Source organism: Hipposideros armiger, unplaced genomic scaffold (assembly GCF_001890085.2).
Source record: "Hipposideros armiger isolate ML-2016 unplaced genomic scaffold, ASM189008v1 scaffold_1463, whole genome shotgun sequence".
Taxonomy (NCBI): domain Eukaryota; kingdom Metazoa; phylum Chordata; class Mammalia; order Chiroptera; family Hipposideridae; genus Hipposideros; species Hipposideros armiger.
In genome coordinates this window covers 153,548-176,949 of record NW_017732813.1, presented here as the reverse complement: position 1 = coordinate 176,949, position 23,402 = coordinate 153,548, and the positions used below count along the sequence as shown (strand labels likewise).

At 45.1% G+C, this 23,402-nt stretch overlaps 1 protein-coding gene across 1 annotated transcript in view; it reads left to right on the top strand.

The window, feature by feature from the left end:
* Positions 1 to 23,402, top strand: part of NINL (ninein like) — a 161,470-nt gene that overhangs the window by 73,433 nt on the left and 64,635 nt on the right. The window contains 6 exon segments of the mRNA XM_019633987.1: positions 5,487 to 5,580; positions 11,041 to 11,213; positions 13,552 to 13,618; positions 16,401 to 16,591; positions 17,953 to 18,105; positions 20,586 to 20,795. Of these exon segments, the coding sequence (XP_019489532.1) occupies positions 5,487 to 5,580; positions 11,041 to 11,213; positions 13,552 to 13,618; positions 16,401 to 16,591; positions 17,953 to 18,105; positions 20,586 to 20,795 (888 nt within the window).

Genomic DNA, 23,402 nt, shown 5'->3' with positions numbered 1-23,402 from the left:
GTTCCTCAGCCCATTTTTAAATTAGATTGTTTGGGTTGTTGGTGTTGTGTGAGTCCTTTATATATTTTGGAAATTAACCCTTTATTGGATGTATCATTTCAAATATCTCCTCCCAATTATTGGGTTGTCTTTTCATTTTATTGATGGTTTCCTTCTCTGTGAAAAACCTTTTCGTTTGATGTATCCCCATTTGTTTATTTTCTCTTCTGTTGCCCTTGCCTGAGGAGACATATCAAAAAAGATACTGCTAAAAACAATGTCATAGAGTTTACTGCCTATGTTTTCTTCCGGGAGTATTATGGTTTCAGTGCTTACATTTAAGCCTTTAATCCATTTTGAGTTTATTTTTTATATGGTGTAAGAAAGTGGTTGGTCAAGTTTCATTTTTTGCTTGTATCTGTCCACTTTTCTCAACACCACTTTTTAAAGAGACTGTCTTTACCTCATTGTATATTCTTGCCTCCTTTGTTGTGGACTATTGACCATATAAGAGAGGATTTATTCCTAGTCACTCCATTTCAAACTATGCTACAAAGCTACAATAATCAAAACAGTATGATGTCAATATCATACTGTTTTGATTATTGTAGCTTTGTAGCATAGTTTGAAATCATTGGTATTTTAATAGTGATTGCATTGGATCCGTATATTGCTTTAGGTAGTTAAGAACATTTTAACAATATTCTTCCAAAACATGAGCATGGCATATCCTTCTATTATTTGTATCCTCTTCAATTTCTTTCTGCAGTGTCTTAAAGTTTTCAGAGTTTGGGTCTTTCACCTCTTTGGTTGAAAAATTTTTTTTTTTTTTAGGTATTTTATGCTTTTTGATGCGATTGTAAATGGGACTGTTTTCTTAATTTCTCCTCCTATTCATTCATCATTGTTGTACAGAAACTCCACAGGTTTCTGTATATTGATATTTGTATCCTGGAACTTTATTGAATTTATTTATTAGTTCTCATCTTTTTTTGGTGGAGCTTTAGGGTTGTCTCTGTATTATCATGTCATCTTCAAATAGTGTGAGTTTATTTCTTTATTTCTTTCTTTCCTTTATTTCTTTTTCTTGTCTGAATGCTGTGGCTAGGGCTTCCAATACTATGTTGAATAGAAGTGGTGAGAGTGGTCATCCTTGTCATGTTCTTGGTCTTAGAGGAAAAGCTTTCAGCTTTTTACCACTGAGTATGATATTAACTATGGGTTTGTAATATGTGGCCTTTATTATGTTGCAGTATGGTCCTTCTACACCCACTTTATTGAGAGTTTTTGTCATAAAAGGATGTTGAATTTTGTCAGATTCTTTTTCTGCATCTATTGAGACATCATATGATTTTTTAAAAATTTTGTTAATGTGATGTATCATGTTCATTGATTTATGGATGTTGAACCATTCTTGTATCCATGGATAAATCCCACTTGGTTATGGTGTATAACGCTTTTAATGTATTGTCAAATTGAGTTTGTTAATATTTTGTTGAGAATTTTTGTATCTATGTTCATTAAGGATATTGGCCTGTAATTTCTGTTTTGTTTTTTGCCTGGTTTTGGAATCAGGGTAATGCTGGCATCGTAGAATGAGTTTGGAAGTGTTCCTTTCCTGTTCGATTTTTAAACAAATAGTTTAAAAATGATAGGTATTAATTCTTTAAATGTTTGATAGAATTCACCTGTGAAGCTGTCTGGCCCTCTGTGTTTGTTGGGAGGGGTTTTTGTTGTTGTTTTCAGTAGTGCTTCAATTTCTGCAACTAATAGTTCTGTTTAGATTCTCTGTTTCTTCCTGGTTCAGTCTTGGAAGGTTATATGCTTCTAGAAATTTATCAGTTTCTTCTAGATTGCCAAATTTGTTGGCATATAATTGTTTGTAGTATTATTTAATGATTCTTTGTATTTTTGTGGTGTTGGTTGTAACTTCTGTTTTAATATTATTTCATTTATTTGGCCTCTTTTTTTTCTTGATAAGTTTTGCTTAAGGTTTGTCAATTTTATCCTTTTAATGAACCAGCTCTTAGTTTTATTGATCTTTTCTATTGTTTTTCTAAAAATTTTTTTTCACTCTGATCTTAATGATTTCCTTCCTTCTGTTTACTTTGGGTTTTGTTTGTTCTTCTTTTTCCAGTTTCTTTAGGTATAAAGTGAGATTGTTTATTTGGGATTTTTTTGTTTCTTGAGGTAGGCCTGTGTAGCTATGAACATCCCTCTTAGAACTGCTTTTGCTGCATCCCATAAATTTAAAAAGTTGTTTTTTCATTTTCATTTGTCCAAAGGTAGTTTTTGATTTCCTCCTTGATTAGTTGATTAGTAGCATATTGTTTAGTCTCCATGTATATGTGTTTTTTCCAGTTTTGTTCCTTAGTTGATTTCTAGTTTCATGGCATTGTGGTTGGAAACGATGCTTGATATAATTTCCGACTTGTTGAATTTATTGAGGCTTGTTTTGTGGCCTAATACATGATCTATCCTGGATAATATTGCATGTGTACTTGAAAAAAATGTGTATTTGCAGGATTGGGATGAAATGTTCCATAAATATCTATTTTGTTCATCTGGTGTAATGTGACATATAAGACCACTATTTCCTCATTACTTTTCTATCTGGATGATCTATTCATTGATGTGAGTAGGGTATTAAAATTTCTCTATAATTGAATTACTGCAAATGTCTCCCTTTATGTCCATTATTTGTTTTATATATTTAGGTATTCTTGTGTTGGGTGTGTAGATATTTATGATTGTTACATCTTGCATCAGCCCCTTTCTTGTTATGTAATGTCCTTCTTTGTCTGTTTTTACATTCTTTGTTTTAAAGTCTATTTTGTCTTATAGAGTATTGCTACCCCAGCTCTTTTTTCATTTCTATTTTGATGGAATATCCTTTTCCATCTGTGTACTTTCAGTGTGTATGTGTCTTTCTATTTGAAGTGAGTCTCTTAAGCAGCATTCATATGGTTGTGTTTTTTAATCCATTCAGCCACCCTGTGTCTTTTTGTTGGAGTATTTAATCCATTTACATTTAAAGTAATTGATAAGTATATACTTATTGTCATTTTGTTTATTGTTTTTTGGTTGATTTTGTAGTTCTCCTCTGTTCCTTTCTTTTTGTCTTGATCCTGTCTCTTATGGTTTGCTGGTTTTCTTTAGTGTTTTGTTAAACTGATAAGAACAGATACTACACTTGATCTTAGCCAAAAGGCCGAGAAGCGATTTTAGTGTTTTGTTTAGGTTCCATTATCTTTATTCTTTGTGTATGTCCTTTGTAGGTTTCTGAGTTTTGGTTACCATAAAGTTTATGTATATCATTCTGTATCTATAGCAGCCTATTTTAAGGTGATAGGCATTTAAGTTCAACTATATTCCAAAAGGACTACATTTGTATTACCCCCTGCACACTTTGTTTTTGAATGTCTGATTTACTCTATTTATTAAATATTTGACTTTACCTGTAAGATTTTTTTCCTATCTTATATTTTCTTATTTCTAGTTATTGCCTTTGTGTTTAAAGAAGAACCTTTAACATTTCTTATAAAGCTGGTTTAATGGTGATAGACTCCTTTAGTTTTTACTTGTCCGGTAAACTCTTTATCTCTCCTTCATTTCTGAATGGTAACCTTTCTGTAAATTATTCTAGGTTGTAGGTTCCTTTATTTCAGCTCTTTAAAGACATCCCGACACTGCCTTCTGGCCTGTAAAATTGCTGATGTGAAATCAGCTGATATCCTTAAGGGGTTTTCTTTTTTTTTAAAAGATTTTATTGGGGAATTGGGGGAGGGAAACAGCCAAGTTGTTGTTTTTCAATCTTAGTTGTGGAGGGCACAGCTAGCTCAGATCCAAGTCCAGTCACCTCTGGCCGCCTGTCAGCAACTTGTGGCTGCTTAGCTCAAGGTGCTGTGTTCAATCTTAGTTTCAGGTGGGTGTAGCCCACCATCCCATGCAGGAGTTGAACCGGAAACGTTGTTGCTAAGCGCGCACTCTCTAACCACTGAGCCATCCGGCCACCCATGGGCCACTCAGGGCAGCTCAGCTCAGGCGTAGCTCACTGGATCATGGCGACCCAGCAACCCTGTTGCTCAGAGATCACGCTCTTAACCGACTGAGCCACTCGGCCGGCCCCTAACTTTTACCATTTTAATTATAGTATGTCTTGGTGTGGGTCTCTTTGGGTTTATCTTGTTTGGAATTCTCTGTGTTTCCTGGACCTGGATGTCTGTTTCCTTTTCCAAGTTAGGAAATTTTTCAGCCATTATTTCTTCCAATAAAGTTTCTGGTCCTGTCTCTCTTCTCCTTAAGACATCTCTATAATGTGAATGTTAGTGTGCTTGATGTCCCAGAAGTCCCCTAAAATATCCTCATTAAAAAAATTTTTTTTTTCTTTTTGCTGTTCTGATTGGTTGCTTTCCACTAGGATGTCTTCCAGGTTGCCGATCTTTTCTTCTGTGTTAGGTAACCTGCTGTTGATTTACTCTAGTGTATTATTGTATGGTTCAGCTCTGCTTCGTTCTTTATTATACTTTCTAAGTCTTTGTTGAAGTTTCCCCTAAGCTCCTCTATTCCACTCTCAAGTTTGGTGAGTATCCTTATGATTGTTTTTTTTAATTCTTTGTCAGGCAAATTACTTATCTCTGCTTCATTAGGTTCCTCGCACGCTCCCCCCCTCCGGGGGAGGGGGGATTTTTCTTGTTCCTTTATGCAAGAGATATTCTTCTGTCTTTTAATTTTGTTCACCATTCTATGTTTGTTTATACGAATTAGACAAAATAGCTTACCCAGTCTTGAAAAAGTAGTCTTGTGTAGAAGCAACCTCTTTGTAGGCTGTGTCTGCTGGGTGGTTTTGGGAGGCAGGCCATTTGGAGCCAAGCAGGTGCCCATGGCACCTGGGGACACTGGTGTACTGTGCTATAGCAGCTCCATGAGGGGAGGCCGAGTTCATGTAGTAATACCCTGTTGATCCTGTTTGCTCCCTTTATTTGGATCCAAAATAAGCTGTGGGCAGTGTGGCTGGGAATGCATTGTGGTGATCTTGGAGGTAGGCCAGAGCACATGGATTGAGCCTCCAGCTGCCCTATGGAAGTGAATGGGGGTGTAAACAGTGGCGCTCAGGGGCACCTCCAATCCTGGAGAAATCATGCAGATCCTGGAGGAATTCCACAGTTTCCCAGCCTTCTCTATTTGGTCTTTTTCTCTCATCTATTGTTCAGAAGCTGTTCAATCAGCCCTCAGTTGTCTCTCAGGAATAAATTGCTCTATATATAGATGTATGTTTCAGTGTGCTCATGGGAGTGGGTGAGTTTAGCATCCTCCCTTGCGGCCACCATCTTGATTTCTTACTATTTTTAAAAATCTTAAGTAAATTTTTGAAAAAATAAAATGAATATTCTTAATGCAAAAGGCAACAATAAGATGTTTCCATCTGAGAAAAAAAGAAAAGGTTGATGGATTATATGTGTATTTTGTTGAAAGTAATGTTGACCTCTTCTCTTAAATTCACCCAGGTTAACTTTGAGGAATTTAAGGAAGGTTTTGTGGCAGTGTTGTCATCAAATGCTGGTGTTGGTCCCTCGGATGAAAACAGTACTTTGGAATCAGGTAACAAGATTTCCTCCTCTCATCTTTGTTTTCATTTATTACCTTCTGGAGTATAATATTCTGATTGAGGAACCTAGCAGGTCCGAGACTAAATTTTAACTCCACTCTATCACTGCTGAGCTGTGACAACTGGGACAAAAGATTTCTGTTTTTTCTTCTATTTCCTTATTTATAAAATAGTGTTATAAGGTAAAAACCCTGTTGTTTTCCTTTAAACTGCACACAATATTCTGAATAATACGGGCACTCTGGTCACCAGATGTATGGTAGTTTTTTCCACACCACTAGTTCTCTGACACCATTTGGGTGCCCTACAATTCAATTCTGACATGGTCTACCTGGAGATAATGTTAGATCCCACAGGTTAAGGGCTCAGTCCATTTAGTCCTCCACTTCAGATGTTGAAGTCCAGGTCGTCTCCTGTGCTTTGGACCAACAGCTATGAGTCAGAGGTTCCCTCGACCCCCTCCTCAGGTTTGATTAATTTGCTAGGGCAGTTTTCAGAACTCAGAGAAACATTTGACTTACTTCATCACTGGTTTTTAAATAAAAGTATATAATTCAGGAATAACCAGAAGGAGATGCACAGGATGAGGCATGGGGAAAGGGTGCAGAGCTTCTGTGCTGTCTCCTCATGCACAGCCCTCCCCCATCCACGTGTTCACCAATATAGAATCTCTCCAAACCCCATCCTTTTGGGGTTTTCATGAAGGATTCATCACGTAGACCTGACTGATGAAACCATTGGCCATTGGTAATTGAACTCAACCTCCAGCCTCTCTTCCTCCCCAGAAGTCAGGGGTGTGGAACCAAAAGTTCTAACCCTCTCATCACATGGTTTGTACCCTTGGTAACCAGCCCCCATCCTTGGGTGCTTTCCAGAAGTCACCTCATTAACATAAATTCAGGGGTGATTACTCTTATTAGGAAGTTCCAAGGGTTTTAGAAGCTCTGTGCCAGGTATGGAACAAAACCAAATATATATTTATTATAAATCACAGTATCACAAGTGTCAAATAATACTATGTGCTATCCTTAACAGCATAGGGTGTTGAAATGATAAAATGGATGTGGAGGAGTTGGAGATTTCAAGAATTTAAAATACGGTACAGATGTGAGTTGTTTCTAGACCTCTGAAGTTGGTGGAGCGGGTAGGACACCAGCAGCCCCAGTTGGACCTCAGTGTGTCTTTTGTCTCAGACAATAACGCTGTGCTGTGCTCATAGTACTTTAGACTCCCGTTACCAAAACGGGGCCGGTCAGACAAAGGTAACATTTCTAAACGACAGTGGCATCCTGAGGGGGACAGCCACCTTGTATCAGTAACAGTCAGGAGGTAGAGGGAGCATTTTGGAGGGAAGTCCACTCGGGGGCATGTAGATTGAGGGATGGGAGTTGGAAGACAGTGATAGATGCGCTCACTAGTTGATCCTGCTCCATCAGGCCTCAGGCTATGAGTGACAGCTACCTGACCTGCCAGGACTGAGCTTGGCGCCTCCAGATGTGTGTGTGTGTGTGGAGGGGGAGGTGTGAGTGAAATGATGGTGGGTCCTCTCTCTTGTATGGGGCAGTGCGTTTGAGGATAGACGCGGTGATGTTGATTAGCAGATCAAGGAGGGAGCTCTTTCCCTCTGGTGGATCCATGGTCAGGAGCAGGTGTGTATCTATTGGGTACCAGGGTGACAGTGTGGGAGGGGACCATGGTGGGGAAGGAAAGTAGATTGGGAACATGGTCTTTTGTGTGTCAGCCTTTGAGCTGTATGTACATTTTTTATGGGTCCCATTTAGCCCTCATTGAAATCCTGTGCATTATTCAGATGAGAAGTCTAAAGCCTGAGATGTGGAGATTTGTCCAGGATCCCACAGCCAGTAAAATAGGGGTTACAATTTAAGTCTCAGTTTTCCAACTTTAAGCCCTGGGTCCTCGTATATGCACTGTTGGCAGAAACTGCTCCTTGCATCGGATGCTGATGGTTGGCCCCCCTTCCCATCTCCTCCTGCTGGTTGCAAAGATACCTGAGTATAGTGTAAAGAGCCCTGCAGCGGGAGGGGAAGACTCCTGGAGGGTCACTGGGTGCTTTGTCTCACACTTTCCTTCTTTAAGATGTGAAGGCCCACTTGCCTTTCCTAACTCCTAGAATTTTGTAATATAATCATGTAACCATGGATTTTAATGTGCCTAAAAGGCGAGTGCCCAGTGACACTGACACTGTATGTCCCCTCTTTATACTAGAGAGTATGTGATGCTACTAAGCCTAAAACTGTGTGGCTCTGTGGGACGTATTCTCAGGTCCTCCAGAGAAACAAAAAGCTATTTTAAAACTTGTGCTTTTTCTCACTGATGATGGTTTTGTTTTATTTATTTTCTCGTGGATTTCAAAGCTTTCCTCAAGTAAATGGTTGTATGCCCTCCCTGAGACACCTCTCGAGCCTGCATACAGGGCTCATCCCAGTGTCCATCTCCAAGCACCCATCCACAGAGGCATGGTACTCACTGCTTGAAGGCCTGACTGGGCATTGGTGGTTCTGCAGCCACAAGGGGTTACCCTCCCTATCTTGGGCCCCTTCTGTCAAATGTGATTTAAGGCTCTGTCTCCTCAGTGCCTCACCTGCCTCCTCTGCTCCATTCATAGCATCACTCTCTTCCTGCTTTCTAATCTGTTTGTCAGTCCTTCCAACCATCTTCCACCATGTTCAGAAAGATGTGCTTTTGATACTCCAGGAAGGAGAGAGTCATTGTGGGATCAAATTCCTGGGACTTTGAGGAATATCCTTTCTTCCCTATCATTCTACTGTTTTCATTAAAGGCTATTATTGAACATATAACCAAATGCATTTTAATTTTTAGACTTTGTTACTCTTTTCTTATAAATAAAAGTATACACTAAGAAGACACAACAGGTGTCCAGGGTCTGGCTCAGCAGGTGTGCTGTCCTGGTTTCTAGGGCTGCTCGTGTCTTGTGCTCTGCAGACCCTCTGGGGTGCGGAATGGGGGACTGAGCTGTGTCTGCACTGTCATATGGCTACTATCCTTTCCCCCCTGAAAAGGCATGGCTCTTGTGATTCTGTGGGCAGTGGGAAGCTGCCCCATTCATTTTACTGTCATTCCTCTGCCCTTGTTTCTGTCCTCATTTGCCACATGGACACTCTTTTCTAGAGTGGCATTCCTCCTTATTGGTGGGAGGGAGGCAATAGGTTCCTGGACTCTTTTTTTATTGTTCTTTGTTGGCTTGTTTGTTTTGAGAACATTGGAAAATATTATGAAAAATGAATGTGTGTGTTTTTCCGGGTCGCTCATTACTCTAAGGAGGGTGCTGACTGGCTGGCAGTGATGAAGAAGTGGGGTCAGCATCCAGGACAGGGAGGGACTCCGCACATGGGCTAGGAGTCAACTAAGGAGGGGAAGTGGAAGGAAGGAAAATCAAGCCTGGGAACCAGAAACACATGCTGGTTGCTAGATCTCCATGTGTGCCAGTGAGCGGGCTGAACCCGGGAAGTGGCCATGGGTGAGGACGTAAGGGCCAGGGCTCTGCTTCCGCTGGGTTTGAGGGGGTCTTATAACTTAGGGGGGCATGCCAGAGCTCCCCTCTGAGTTTTCTGCACCTGGTTTTCCTACATGTGCCACAACTTCCTGCTTCTCACGTGACACGAAAATCCCTCTTCTGATACCAGCTCAAGGGGAAAAGAGGAGGCTTCTTCCCCACCCACAGTTATCAGCCAGCAGCCTCCCTATAAATGGAAACCAGAGTCAGATACAAGAGCCTTTATTCACTGATCCCTCATTCACCCTGTCAGCAACTCTATTGAGAGACTTTCTCCATGTTTGTAGTTCTCCCCTTCTGAACACCGGCAAGTTTGCTCACAGATTCTCTTGTTTTCCCTCTGCTGACTTGAACGCTTTGCCCTTCTTTTCAGGACGTCCCATAAGCTCTGTCACACCTTGAGAGTTTGTTGGGCCAGGCCCTGTCAATGCCTATTGTCCCAGGGTGATTAGTAATAGTGCCTATAATTACCTCAAAGTATCCCACTGAGGTGAGAAATTAGTCAACCTGAATATTGTTAGCTGCCTTAAATGTCACACTGTCACTTCATATCCGGCATGTCCCATGTGGAACTGAGCATCCTCCTGGAAACTCATCCCGCATCCCAGTTTCTGTGTGTCACTGACATTACTATTCTTCTGGTTGGCCAGGATGGACCCAGCCTCCTCCTCTGATGGTCCCAAGTTCAGGGACTGTGGACCAGCTGTTTGGGGCATGAAGGAAAGAAATGTGGTGGTACTTGGCTTTAAATAGCGTGATTTCTGTTGGGGTGAGGCCCAAGACACATTTGCAGTGAAGTGCTCCTCGTTTTCCTGGCCTGGCCTGGCCTGGCCTCACGGGGCCCTATTCCTGTCTCTCCAGTTGGCCCATTCTGGTTGCTTCCCTCTGACTCCATGTCCTGTCCTTGGTGCTGCCCATTCCTCCCTCCCCCGTCTTGTGTCCTGCCTGCCCAGGATTCTGCACAGAGTCAGTGCCGTGTCTTCTCTACCTGAGAGATCCCAGATGCTCTGTGCAGACGTGGACAGGTAAGGGGGGAAAAGGAAGTGCAAGAGATTATTACGGGTCAGAGTTCTCATGAATCCCAAAACTAAGATCCATGCCTGCCTGTGCCCCAGACTTTAGACCTGCACAAAGCCTGAGCCTCTGAAGCTGTAGCTGAGGTCTTTGTCCACCCATATGCACCCTCCAGTCCCTTGGGATGGGGTCCTAGAGTGAACAGGGTGGAAAGTGACCTTCCTGTTTCTAGAGTGGTATGTTGTTGAATTATTGGAAGTTTTTATTTCTTTACATAAAAGACATTTTAAAAAAGCTAGATTTTGTATTAGTCTTTTATTACATAAACAAAGAAAAACATGCTTGAAAAATTTAAATAGCATGTAGAGTTTAGAGTGGAAAGTCCCTGTCTTCCAGCCTGTCTTTCTTAGTTCCTGCCCTGGAGAATAGGATAACTGCTGTTAACTGTTTTCTGTGTTCTTCCAGATATTTTCTCTGTTGACTGGCCAAAATAACTCTCCAGAAAATCCACCAAAAGAGTGGTTTATTCGGGAGTAGAAAAAGAAACGAGGTCACCCAGTGCACACTTCTTACCTGCGCTCCAACCGGCCGCACACGTGCAAAAAGCCCCCAATTCTAAGATGGCTTCTCTACATCCCTCCCTTGGAAGTTACCACAAAGTTTAACAGGAAGTCAAGACTAGAGAATTAACAAGGGGCCCAGCTCCACCCATAGTCCTCCCAGCTCTATCGTTAAGCATCTTAGGATGCTGGTTCACTTTTATAATTTGTGTGTTGTGTGCATAAAAGCATGTCCGTCAGTGCAAGACACACTCTGAATCTTCTTAAAGGGCATCTCAGTGGCATGTGTGGGTCCAGAGGCTGCTTTAAAGGCCCACCCCACAAACCTCCCATTTTCTTTCCAGCTGCCTCCCGTGCTGTCCCACCCAAGTATGTGAGTGGCTCTAAATGGTACGGTCGTAGGAGCCGGCCCGAGCTGTGCGACTCTGTGACTGGAGCCAAATGTTTAGCAGAACAGCAAGCCAAGGCCACTGTGAGACACCAACTCCGACGCTCTATATCTCTGGAAAGTGTGGAGGTAAGTCAGGTCCCTCTTTCCTACCCCGGGTTGCCCAGCATTGGGGAAATAATGTTTTACTTAGTCACTGCTCACTACAGGAAGATGTGAAGGGGGAGACAGGCATTCCTGGGTGTTTCGTCGCCAGAAGTGTGGGTGCAATTTTGAGAATGACGTATCATTCTAAAGTGTCTCCAGGGGCCAGCCGAGTGGCACATTGGTTAAGATTTGGCTTGGAATGCCAGCTCTGAGCAGCAGGGCCCCGGTTCGGATCCCACATGAGGGCCAGTGATGCTGCGCCCTCTACAGCTAGGATAGTCAACAATAGCTTGACCTGAAGCTGGGCTGCCATCAGTTGCCAGCTCCGGCGTAGGCTGCAGTGAGGCTGCAGTGGGCTGCTGTAAGCTACTGTGAGTGGCTGGCAGCTGTCATGAGCGGCTGGCAGCCAGCGTGAGCTGCCAGGAGCCTCCGTGAGCGGCCATCCGGTGGCCTGCGGCCTATCTGCCTCACCCGGGAAGAGCGCAATGATCACAATACTAACATGGGCGAGTGAAACGACATCCTCCACAGCTAGACTGAAGAACAAAAAGGACAGCAACTTGTCTGTTCCCCTCCCCCAATTCCCCAATAAAATCTTAAAAAAAAAAAAAGTCTCTAAATCTACTTGTCTGCAGGGAAATTCCAGCCACAGAGCATACTCCTTGAGACATTGGGGTGGTGGAGCGTTTGTACGCAAATCACTTCCTGCTGTCCCTGCCCTGCTCACTACCGCCACCTTTTCCTGGCACTGCAAGAAGGAACATGACTTCTGTTGGGGCGAAGTGTGAAGTGGTAATTGGCCAAGGATAGAAAAAGGAAGGTACCTTTCTAATGCAGCTGCAAGATTGGAAATTTGAATGTACCAAGGCCACCATCCCACCTGCCTTGAACACTTAGAATATCCCAATCCACACATTTACAGCTTGGCAAGCACATGCCAGATCCTCTGAGGCTTTGGGTGTTGACTAGCCCCCAGTCTCCCTGAGCTGTTCACTGCAGCTCAGGGACTGACCCAGGAAATGGGCTGCTGGAGCCTCATGACCTTCGTGTCAAGAAGTATGTCCAAGGGTGAGAACCACAGTTTGTGAGTTAATTGTGGACTTCTTCGACCTATTTTCAAGGATTCCAGAAGTTTTGTGGTTTCTGCTCTCAATGACATCTCTCAGATGGACCGATATGGGGACTTATCTTTAATGAGACAACCCTGGGCCCCCAAATTAATTTGTTTATATGTTCAACATTTATTGAGGCAAAAAAGAAAACAAATACAGTAATATCTTGGTTTGTGAGCATAATTCGTTCCGGAAACAAACTATTCGTATTGCAAGACATTGCTCGTTTACCATGTTAAAATGTATTAGAAATGTTTGTTCATCTTATGGAACACTCACAAACCACGTCACTCACAATCCAAGGTTTGACTGTATGCATCTAGATCCTAAAGTCTCTTGTCTCAGTGATGTGCTACACCTGGGCAATGCCAACAAACCCAGGACATTCACATTTTTATTCTCTTTTTAACTTGGCCCTTAGGGATGCGGGGATGAGTTGGTCCATCTTTGTGGTACTCTGCTTCTTAAAAACATCTTTGATTCCCAGAACTAGAACACAGGGAACACTGCTTTTAGTGTTGTCAGTTGGGTTGCATGCATTAGAAAAATGGGACATACCAACTGCTCCTTCATCGCTTCCTGCAGCTCTGAGGAGTACTGAGTCTTCGTCAACCAACACTTATTCTAAAATCAGTCATGGGAAACAGGCACCTTTCAGAAGCAGATTTTGATTTTGTGGCCAGCTGCCTTGGTCACAAAAATATAAGGTGTTTACTTGAGTCAGACATTTCTTGATGGCCTGACTCCTTTGAGATGCAGCTTACAAAGGGCACCAAGGTGTCAGGTGCTTTCCTTGCACTGTGCTGTCCTAGGAGCCCCTGGATGGACAAAGAGACCTGCTCTTCCTCCAACTGTTTGCAGAACTGATATAGGTGATAAGCGACAGGACGCAGAGAAGTGAGGACCTTCAGGCCTCAAGTTGAGATCCTATCTTGTGATGGAATGTTAATCAAAGGTCCAGGGCCACTCTTCTGTTAGAGTGAGAAAGCTTGACTGTGTTTTCATTGTGAACTGCTGGTTGGGTGCGAAGGCTGCCTTGCAGTGCTGGGGGTTTCTTTGGAGATGTTGCATCTCACAAGGCTGTTGGTCAGCTCTTCCTCAGTTGTCCCTACCTGGCCCCAAGACATACTGTCCACTTGTTGCTTGTGCTCTGCCTACTGCCACATCCTCTGGGGGATTTGTGTCCTTCTTTTTTCATTTTTCTGCAGAGTCTCAAGTCAGATGAAGAAGCTGAAAGTGCTAAAGAATCTCAGAATGAGTTGTTTGAAACACAAGGTAAAGCCACAGCCTCATGCTTGGTGCTGCCTTTTCACCAGTGCTTTGAAAGCTCCACAAGCTGGGTCATTGGACAGTGAGCCAGCCAAGTGTACCGTATTTCCCCATGTATAAGATGCACCCTTTTTCAAAAAATTTGGGGTCTAAAAACTGGGTGCGTCTTATACAGTGGTTGTAGATTTTTTTTATTTGAATTTCCCGCTGAGGACAAGGCAATATATGAAGACAGGGATTTGTTATCAGACACAGATGAGGACAAGCTAATGGTTGGGAGTTTTGATAGTGATGAGGAGTTGTATGAATTTTATGATGAATAAAACTTGAGTTCAATAACTTTATGTAATACATTTTTTTTTTCAAATTTGGGGCCCCAAATTTAAGGTGCGTCTTATATATGGGAGCGTCTTATACATGGGGAAATACGGTAATTTCCTGGGAAGTGTGCAGTGTGGGTGGTGTGCCTGGTGGGCCCCTTCTCCAGGGTGGTGACAGGTATGAGGCTGTCACTTGGTTCTTAGCATCCCCTGACATCAGACCCTTGGACAGAGGCCACTGGCTAAGGGAACAGTGTGGTTCTGCCGCATTTCACAGTCTGGAAGGACCAGCATGACCTCAGCTGGCAGGTGTGGTCTCAGGCCTGTTGCTCCCAGGTCAGGCCCTGCACTCCCTTGCTGGTGCACAGATCTGGGTGCAGCCTCTTCCTTGCTGTGGGGGCACAGTCTTGGCATCCACCAGGGAACCTGTGCAAATAGAATGCAAGACATGATGCTGGTCTTGAGGAGCCTACAGTAACAACTGCAAGGCAGCAGTGAGTGTACTTAAGCAAATTACAGTGCATCAGCATGTGATGTGTCACAGGGCAGAAAGTACAGAAACTTGGGTTGGAGAGAGGGAGACCAGAGTTCACCTTGAATTTCTGCTGCAGTAAAAAATTAGCAGTTGAAACTGAGCATCCTCTAGATTGTGGTCTTCAAGTGTAGGGCCATTGTTTGTTCAACGTTTACCTCGGTAGATGTCAGGGAAACTGACCTGAACATCTGCCTGTGCTGCTGGACGAAGCAGATAGACCCCTTTGTGTTAAGAAGAGCAGCCAAGCCATCACATCTCAATTTCCTTGGACTCAGAGTCTCAGGAAGGGCTCTTGGAGCAGGTTATTCACAGGGCGATATGGTGCTTGCTCTCTGCCTTCACAGCAGGCTGGCTTTCTCCCAACCTTAAACAGAAAACTTTTCATCCCGGTTAAAACCAGCAGTAGTGCACTGACACTCATGTCAAACCTCAAAGGATTTGTTTACCTCCTCTACCAGCCCTGAGAAATAAACCCCAATATCAGAATTGCTTTTAAATTTTTCTAGAAATTTCAGACATTTTAAGTTGGAAGGGATCTCAGACGTGGCCCTTTCCTGTCTGGCCCTTTCCTTGCATTTTCCTCAGCCCCATCCTATAGCAGCATTTGTGATCACGCAGGCCTGGCTTTTCTTGAGGAAAGTGGCTTTCTGGTTATTGGTTGGATTATCAAAGTAATTAATGCCAAGGTGGCTCATCTACCGGACAGTTCCAAATCACTGATATAGAACTCTAGTCGCTCAAGTCTGAGTTAGGTAGAAGCTGCCCTCTGTCTGTGTTGGGCTGGTTATGGAGGTGAATGTCTGGTTTGAAGTGTACTCATCCATGGATAGCTCCTCATGGGCACCCCCAACATATGTCCTCTTCCACAAGTTGTTTCTCTGGCAGAGCTTTAGAAATATCAGTAAGCCAACTGGCTGAAGTAGAAAAGTTATGAAAACTGGCCATCTGTCACCCAAATCCACTGATGAGTCTTTGCATTTCAAAAAGCACCTGCGCCTCCTTATGTGAGGTGATGTAGAGTACACAGTCCCATCTGTAGAGTGTTTTTGTCAAGAAAAAACTGAACCCAAACTACAAACTAGCCTTTGATGCTAACTTCATGTTTACAGACATTATTAAGGATGGAGGAATAAGTTACATGATACCATAAAGAAGCAGACAAATCCAAATGGAGGACATTCTATAGAACAACTGCTGATCCCATTTCTTAAACAAGGCAATGCTAGGTGTTGAGGAGCAGGGCAGGTGCTCATGATTGAAAGACTTAAGAGAAGTAACATAACCAAATGCACTGTGGGGATTCTGTTTGGGTACTGATTCAAACAAATCAATTGTAGAAAACTTTTTTGAGACAGTTGGGAAATTGTTGATTTTGGCATTATGGTTGTGATAGTGGCATTATGGTTATGTAAGAAAATGTCCAAATATTTCAAAAATACATATTAAATATGTAAAAGTAAAAACATGAGATCTGGGATTTACTTTTAAACACTTCAGCAATAGCAGAAAGGGGATAGTTGAAGGCAGCATGGCAGTCTTAATCATCAAAGAACATGAGAGACAGGTGCCCTGGGGTTCACTGGACTGTGCTCTTTACTTTTGGTAGCTTTGAAAAATATCTAAAAATTAATTTTTTGTGTGCTTTCAGTGGTGTGACTTTAGTAGATTCCCTTCAGAAAAAGCTTTCCCCACATGAAGCAGAGATTCCTACCCTGCCAAAAAAAATTTTTTTATGAAAATTTGCAAACACAAAATGAACTTGAAACAATTGTACTGTGAACACTCATGTACCCACCACCCAGATTCCACTTTTGATGCTTGGCTACTCACCTGTGTCCATCTGTCCATCCATCTGATTTCAGAGTAAATTACCAGCAGTTGCGTTGCTTCTACCTGGAGCACTGGTTTTTACCTGTCATTCCCTCTGCTTCAGGCCAGCTACCAACCTGGGGTTCTGAGATCTTTGGTAGCCCCCAGAAGTCCTGCAGCCCCTTGTTTGACACCCCTGAGAGCCAGGTCCAGGGTATCTGGGAAGAGCTGGGCGTTGGCAGCAGTGGTCACCTCAACGAGCAGGAGCTGGCTCTGGTCTGCCAGAGCATCGGACTCCAGGGACTCAAGAAAGAGGTAAGAGGGACCAGGACAGACCACCCTCAATGACTGGTTCTTTGCGACAGCCATGGCTGATGTTGGATTTGAAAAATCCCTTTACCCTTCAGACACTGATTCAATTGTATCACTCTTTGGTCTAAAATCCTTTGATGACTCACAGTGCTTCTGCTGAAGTCCGCACCCATGAGTGTCCATCTCTGATTAGGTGTGGCCCCAGCCACCCCGACTTCTAAGCACCTTCACTCAGGATTCTTTCTCCGCCTATAACACCCTTTCCCCCTATCTGTGCGGCCCTGTTCTGCCCAGCCCAAACACGATGACCTTGGAACTTGGCCACACTCCTGGCAGCTGTATTTGTCACTGGCGACTCAGGGATGTCCAAGAGAGGACTCAACCCAGAGCAGCGGTGACTGGGTTCTCTGCCCAAGAAAGAATTCGAGAGCAAGACAGATGGAGGAAAGTGAAAGCGATTTACTGAAAATGGAAATACACACTTGAGAGGAAAGTGTGGGTAAAGTCAGAGAACAAAACGCGCAGAGGAAGTCATGATCAGGGGTTTTTATCCCTCCCACAGTGGGAACTGGTGACATCCCATTGTGGTTCATTCATCTCCTCTCCCTGGGCGGGACCCTCCATTTCTCACTTTTTCTTCCTTATTTTGTTCATTTGGCACTGTCATGGCATCAGATGTATGATGGGAGCTGTAGTAACCATAATGCAAATGACATTATAATGACATTAAAATTGGCTAAAGGTCAGATCTCTGGTAATAGGGATTAGCTTTGCTGGATGAAACTGGTTTTTATTTTTCTCCAGCTGCAGGTGCCTGATAGAGTCACTTGTTTATGTAACCAGTGGGGCACCTCACATTGTACCCTGGAGGGAGTTGTCAATTTCCTAGGCTACCTATCCTGCCTCGTATTCACCCATCCTGTCCTCCTGCAGAGCCAAGGGGCGGAAGAACAGGCAGTGGTGACAGGGCAGGCCCCCCACTTGCTAATGCCCCCTCAGCCCTGCTACCCTTGCGAGACTCTGAACCTCTGAGGGCCCAGGCCATGCTCCATATGTACATCGTCCTCCCATCATCAAGCAAGTTCCTGCCACAGTAGACTCTAAATGAGCATTTGTGGAATTCAGGGAGTTCAGGTAGCGCCCATTCACAGCAGGATGAAAATTGACTATGCGTGTAGATTTCCCAAGCCAGAGCCAGTGGAGGCCAGATGTGACCCGGCAGTTTGAGTTTGAATGAGAACAAGCAAACTGCCCTGCTTGGGAAGGGAGGGAGAGAGGGAGGATGGTTGGCCTGGTGATTGTAGCTGGCATGTAGCTGCTTGTGGGTACAGCTTCTGAGCCGAGGTGTGATGGATTTTGTTTAGGAATTGGAAGACCTATTTAACAAACTGGATCAAGACCAAGATGGCAGAGTGAGCCTTGAGGAATTCCAGCTTGGCCTGTTTAATCACGGGCCCACTTCACTTCTGGAATCTTCCTCTCCTGTCAAACAGAGCAGGTCCTGGTCTCATTACCAGGTAGGATGGGATGATTAAACACTGAATCACAGCAGAAACTGCTGTCACTCTCTGGCCTTCAGCATTTTTCACAGACCTGACCCCTCTGCCTGTGTCCCCACGGTGAGCTGCCCAGCAGTTGGTCAGGGCATGTATATACATATGTGTGTAAGTGAGAGGCCATGTGATTTAGAACCACACAGACCTTGGAGTTGATCTGGCTTGCTCCTGCCTAGCTGTGTGTCACTGGGTGAGTTACATTCTCTGAGCCTCTGGCTCCTCGTCTGTGAAATGGGTGCGCATCTCATGTGGGTTTTATGAGGCTTCCATGGCAGTTTCTCACTACGTCTCCTCAGTGTAGGATACACTACATCCCAATAGGAGGACGTCCTCTCCCTCCTCTCCATTGTGGTGCAGTAAGAGCCATGTCACTGAATGATTCTGAGCCTTCCTTAGGATTACCCTCCAAGGACTCATTAACCTGTGCTCTCCCTGTCCTCTAGTCCCGAATTTTGTCTCTCATACAAATACTAGGTCTCTGCAGTTGGAGGAGAGCAGATTTAGGGAGTTAAGTTGTGATTTTTGTTTGGTGACTATTGGCCCAGTACCTGGTTTTCTCAGTGCTGAGACAGTAAGGCCACCCTCTCCCAGCTTAGTGCAGTTGCTCTGGGAATCTTGCCAGTGCTGCTTTGCTGATGTGGCTGATCCCATTATTTGTGGGCAGTGGTGCAGGACCAGTAACATTGTTCTCTGCCAGGCTGAGTAATCTGAGAATCAGGTTTCTGAATCTGAAGTCAACGAAAATAGACAAAGTAGAGACTAGGAGTGCTGAGGGAAGGTGTCAGGCCACATAAGGTCAGAGACCACAGTGAAGTCCCATGAGTCATTCTGAGAGCCAGTGGAGGGAGGTTGCCTCCTCTGAGGGGAGCCATCCCTGTTCTCATGTCGTGATATAGAGGCCCAGCTGGAGAGGAGCCTGGGCCATGGCACAGGTCAAGGCCAGGTGGGACCCACCTCAGGTTAGATGCTGACAGCCAGAGGATTGCCCGGGAAGTGCCCCTAGCTGACATGACTGTGGGATGGAGGGTGTCACATCCTGTGCTTGTGGACTGACATGACATATTAGTGCTGGGCCCTCAGATGTGTGTTGCAGATGGAGATTTGCCTCAGCCCCATCCAGGCCCCATATGGTGTCCCCTGTTCCCAAGCTCACAGTCCTCAGAGAGGAAGCAGGTGGGAGGGAGACTAGGGTGGTCCAGGTGTATGTAGATATCTGAGTTTCTACATGGTGGCCATACATTCTTGAGCTGCCCTCTCCCCTTCTGCAAATGGGATAAAATACCTACTTTGTAAGGCTACAAGGTGCTCAGCACAGCTCAGTGAGTACCCAGTCCGTAAGTAACTGTTTATGGTGAAATAGGGACACAGCTCAGAGCAGACAAGGGCAGTTGGCTGCTGCATCCACAGGAGAGGCAGACCGCACAAAGGCCAGTGAGCTCCTGCTGAAGAAGTAAGTGCTGTGAGGGGAGGTAGTGGGCTGGCGGGAGCTTGGCCAGTCCCGGGGAGCGCTATCTGAGCAAAGCCATAAGCAAGGGACCAGCAAGAGACCAGCCATGGAAGCATTGGGGGAAAGCATTTCAGGCAACAGGACAGGCTTGGAATGTTCAGGAAGAGCAAGGAGGCACTTGAGCCCACGAAGAGGGGACGAGAGGAGGCCGGTGAGGATGGCCGTACAGGTATGGCAGGATCACTGGTGGCCTGCAGGGAGGTGCTGCTGCTGCTGCCCATTCCTGTGGCCCCAGACAGCAAATGCTTGTTCTGAAGGGCCATGGGGCAGAAAACAGCAAGTAAAATAATCTTGCCCTGTGGATTCTTATAGCACCTAAGCTTAACAGGTCAGCTTTCTGGCCGAGGTTTTTTTGCCTTCATCTTAAAACTACCTAAGCCTGTTTCTGTGTCCTGAGGAAATGCTCAGACTGACCTACCTCTTCTCCTTAAGTCCATCTTGGGTTTCTTTCCACAGACTGCGTTTTCCAGCCCTGGCATGTGCCTTCTTGGGCTCTTCTTTTGTGAGGACAGGCACACACCATTACTGATTCAGGGGAGAGATGTTACAACACCTTCATGTTTCCCACTAAGTAGTGTGTGCTTACTGGTCGGGACACACTGCCTATGCAGGGCCTTGGATGGATGTCAGGAGAGGAGGTACCCAAGGTCCTCGAGAGAGGGCAGAACTGGATATGAGGAGCCCTGGGTTCAAAACCCTGCTCTGCCACCTGCAGTGCTGTGCAATCATGAGCAAATTGTGCAATGGTGCATGCCTTTGTTTCCTTGCCTAGGAAATGAGGCTGACAGTAACCGTGTGAGTTGTTTGTATCAGGCTTCAATGAGACAGCGAAAGGCTGAGCACAGGCTGGTGTGGTCAGAAAATATTAAAGATGAGCAGACATGCTTCGGGAGGCCCGTGTGCTCACAGGTAACTCCCTGTTCCCCATGCACAGGTCCTGGAAGAGGGTGACTGCCATTCCACCACGACGTCCTCCCTTGTGTCCATGTGCTCAGGCCTGCGCCTCTTCTGCAGCGTTGACAACGGCACTGGCTTTGCCTTTCCCGAGCAACTCATTGCCCTGTGGACCCAAGAGGGGATACAGAACGGCAAGGAGGTCTTACAGGTGTGGAACCGGTTACTCCCAGCTGCCCTGGTGGGAAGCGCCTAGGCTCTGTGGGGCTGGGCAGGGGACCTGGGGGCCATCTGCCAACAGAAGAGGCTAGACAGGGCACTCCACAGACACACTGGGTGTGCCTCTGTTCAGAAAACCTCACATAGTGAAGTTGCAATCACTTTTTTTCTTTTTTTTTTTTTGCTATTAAAATATAGGAAATTTTCTCTTAAACGATAATAAATAAAAAACAAGGAACAACAGCTTGAAATGAATTCATTTGAATATAGGTTTGAGTATGTTAGGCATCTAGCCCAGTGCATTTCAGCCTTGGAGATGTTCTGTTTTCCTGTATGAGGAAGGTCAGTCCCACAGATGAGGTGGTGCGGATGTCTCTTTCCTTGTGGTGGGGATGTCTTACTGGACATTACTGTCACAGGAAGTCTGAGCATTTCCACCAGGGCCGCCTACCCAGCTGGTTGAGCTCTTCTCCCCACGTAGCCCCTGCTCACCCCAGGGCCGCCCCTGCTGGCTCGGGCACGGGGAGGCTCACTGTCCTGCCACCCCTTCCTCAGCTCCTTCATGCTCTTCTGGGGTCCAGTCCAGGAAGCTGTCCTCAGATGGGTCTAGGCCTCTTCCTGGGGGCCAGGCGTATCTCCCCTCAGGCCACAGGGCCAGACCCTGGGGCTTGGAGGGAGCTCTGCTCTGGGGTGGCCAAGTGGTGTGCAGGGGCCAGGTGAGGTGAGGGAAGAATGCTGCGGGGAAGTGTGGTGAGCTAGACTGATGATTTTCATTTCCAAATTTTACTTCCCATTGTAAAAAAAAAAAAAAGTATCAACCGTACAGAAATCTCTATGATAATAAAGCCTACTCCACCTTTGCTCCTATTTTCCAGGGGTGGCAACAGCTAATGGTTTAGTGGATATTGTGCAGAGCTTTTCCCTGACACAAAAAAAGAAATACATGTTTAGACATTCAGTATTTAAAAATTTTTTTTTGTAAAATTGGTGTCATCCTATGTATCTTGCTAATTTGTGTTACCTTTTTCCTATTGTTGGACATGAAGGTTTTTTCCTATTATAAATCTTGGCATTTAAAAGGCACCTATATCCTGCTGCTCCAATGCTGGTATTTCTGTAGGCTAGATTCCTGAAGTTACACATTTTAATTCTTGATAGGTTCTGTCATATTGCCTCCAAAAATGTCCTTATTAGCACAAACCAACAATACATGAAAGAACCCAAAGATAGTCTTTAAAATAGTCTTCTGGCTCTGTGGGCCAGACTCTCCTAGACCTAAACTCAGCCATTGCTGAGTCTGGCCACCCAGTAGGCTTGGGCAGAGCCCAGAGAGCAAGGCCAGACCTGGAGCTGGCCCTCAAAACTGGGGCTGAACCCAGATCACAGAAATTGGCCCCCAATGAGGGCAAAGTGTGAAAGGCTCACAGTTTTGAGATTCTTTCTAAAACCCTGTTCCTGAGTCCCTGGAATTTGGAGGTAGGCCGGCTGCCATCATAGCCTGACCAGTGGGTGAGTCTCGACCTTGCTGACATTACAGAACTTACTCTTTTTATTGCTTTCCTGTTATCAGAGAATATTTCCCTTTCTTTAACAGTTTATAATTGACCAGTTACACTCAGGATTTGATTTCATTTTATTGAAAGTTAGTGATATTTGTTGAACTCCTCAGCACCTGGGCACCAAGCAAGGACTTGTCAAATGTGTCACTTTATTTATTTCTCACACAGCCCTGAAGGTGTTTCTGTTTCACTTGACAGGAGAAGTGGCTGCCTGAGGACACATGGCCAGGGCAGGAGCACTGGCGAGTCAGGCAGGTGTTCTGGGTGTCCCGGTGCACCAAGTCAGGGCCCTTCCTGCCTGTTACTCTGAATAACTGCTTATCTGTGACATTGGCGGTCAAGACTGCAGGTCTCTGGCCCCTCCAAGAACACTAAGCACATGTGCTTGAAAAAGGCCTTCCCCTTGGGAAGGAGGTACCTGATGGGCAAGCCCTCAGCCTGAATATGTTGGCATTACACACCCAACTTCTTAAGATCCCTGGCCGTTTCAGAGTGCTGAAATGGCGTGTGAGCGTGCCTGTGGAAGCACTGCTAGTTCTGGTGCAGCTCTGTGAGGAGGCCCTGGATCGGTTACCTGTCCCTCCTCGACAAATCACTAAATGATGCCTTAAAACACAATCCATGTTTCTTGTCTCATGCAGTTTCTGTGGGTCAGGAATTTGGAAGCTGTGTAGCCTGGGGTCTCCCCTGCGGTTTGTCAGAGGTCAGCCAGTACTGCAGGGTTCTGAGGGCCTTTCTGGGCTGAGCACCTGCTTCCAGGTTGGCAAGTTGCTGCTCGCTGTCAGCAGGAGGCCTGTGGCTCGCCATGGGGGCCTCGCCCTAGGGCTGCTTGAGTGTCCTAACAACATAGCAGCTGGCTTGCCTGGTGTGCCATCCGAGAGAGAACTAGGAGGTGGTCGCCTGTCTTCCATGCGCAAGCCTTGGAAGTCACGTGCTGTCACTTCCTCTACATCCTGTGGGTTACACAGGTCAGCCCTGTTCAGTGTGGGAAGGGACACAAGCAGGAATGCCAGGAGGTGAGGAGCACTGGGGCCATTGTGAGAACGGGCTCCCACCCATGCCATTGGGTTTTTGATGAC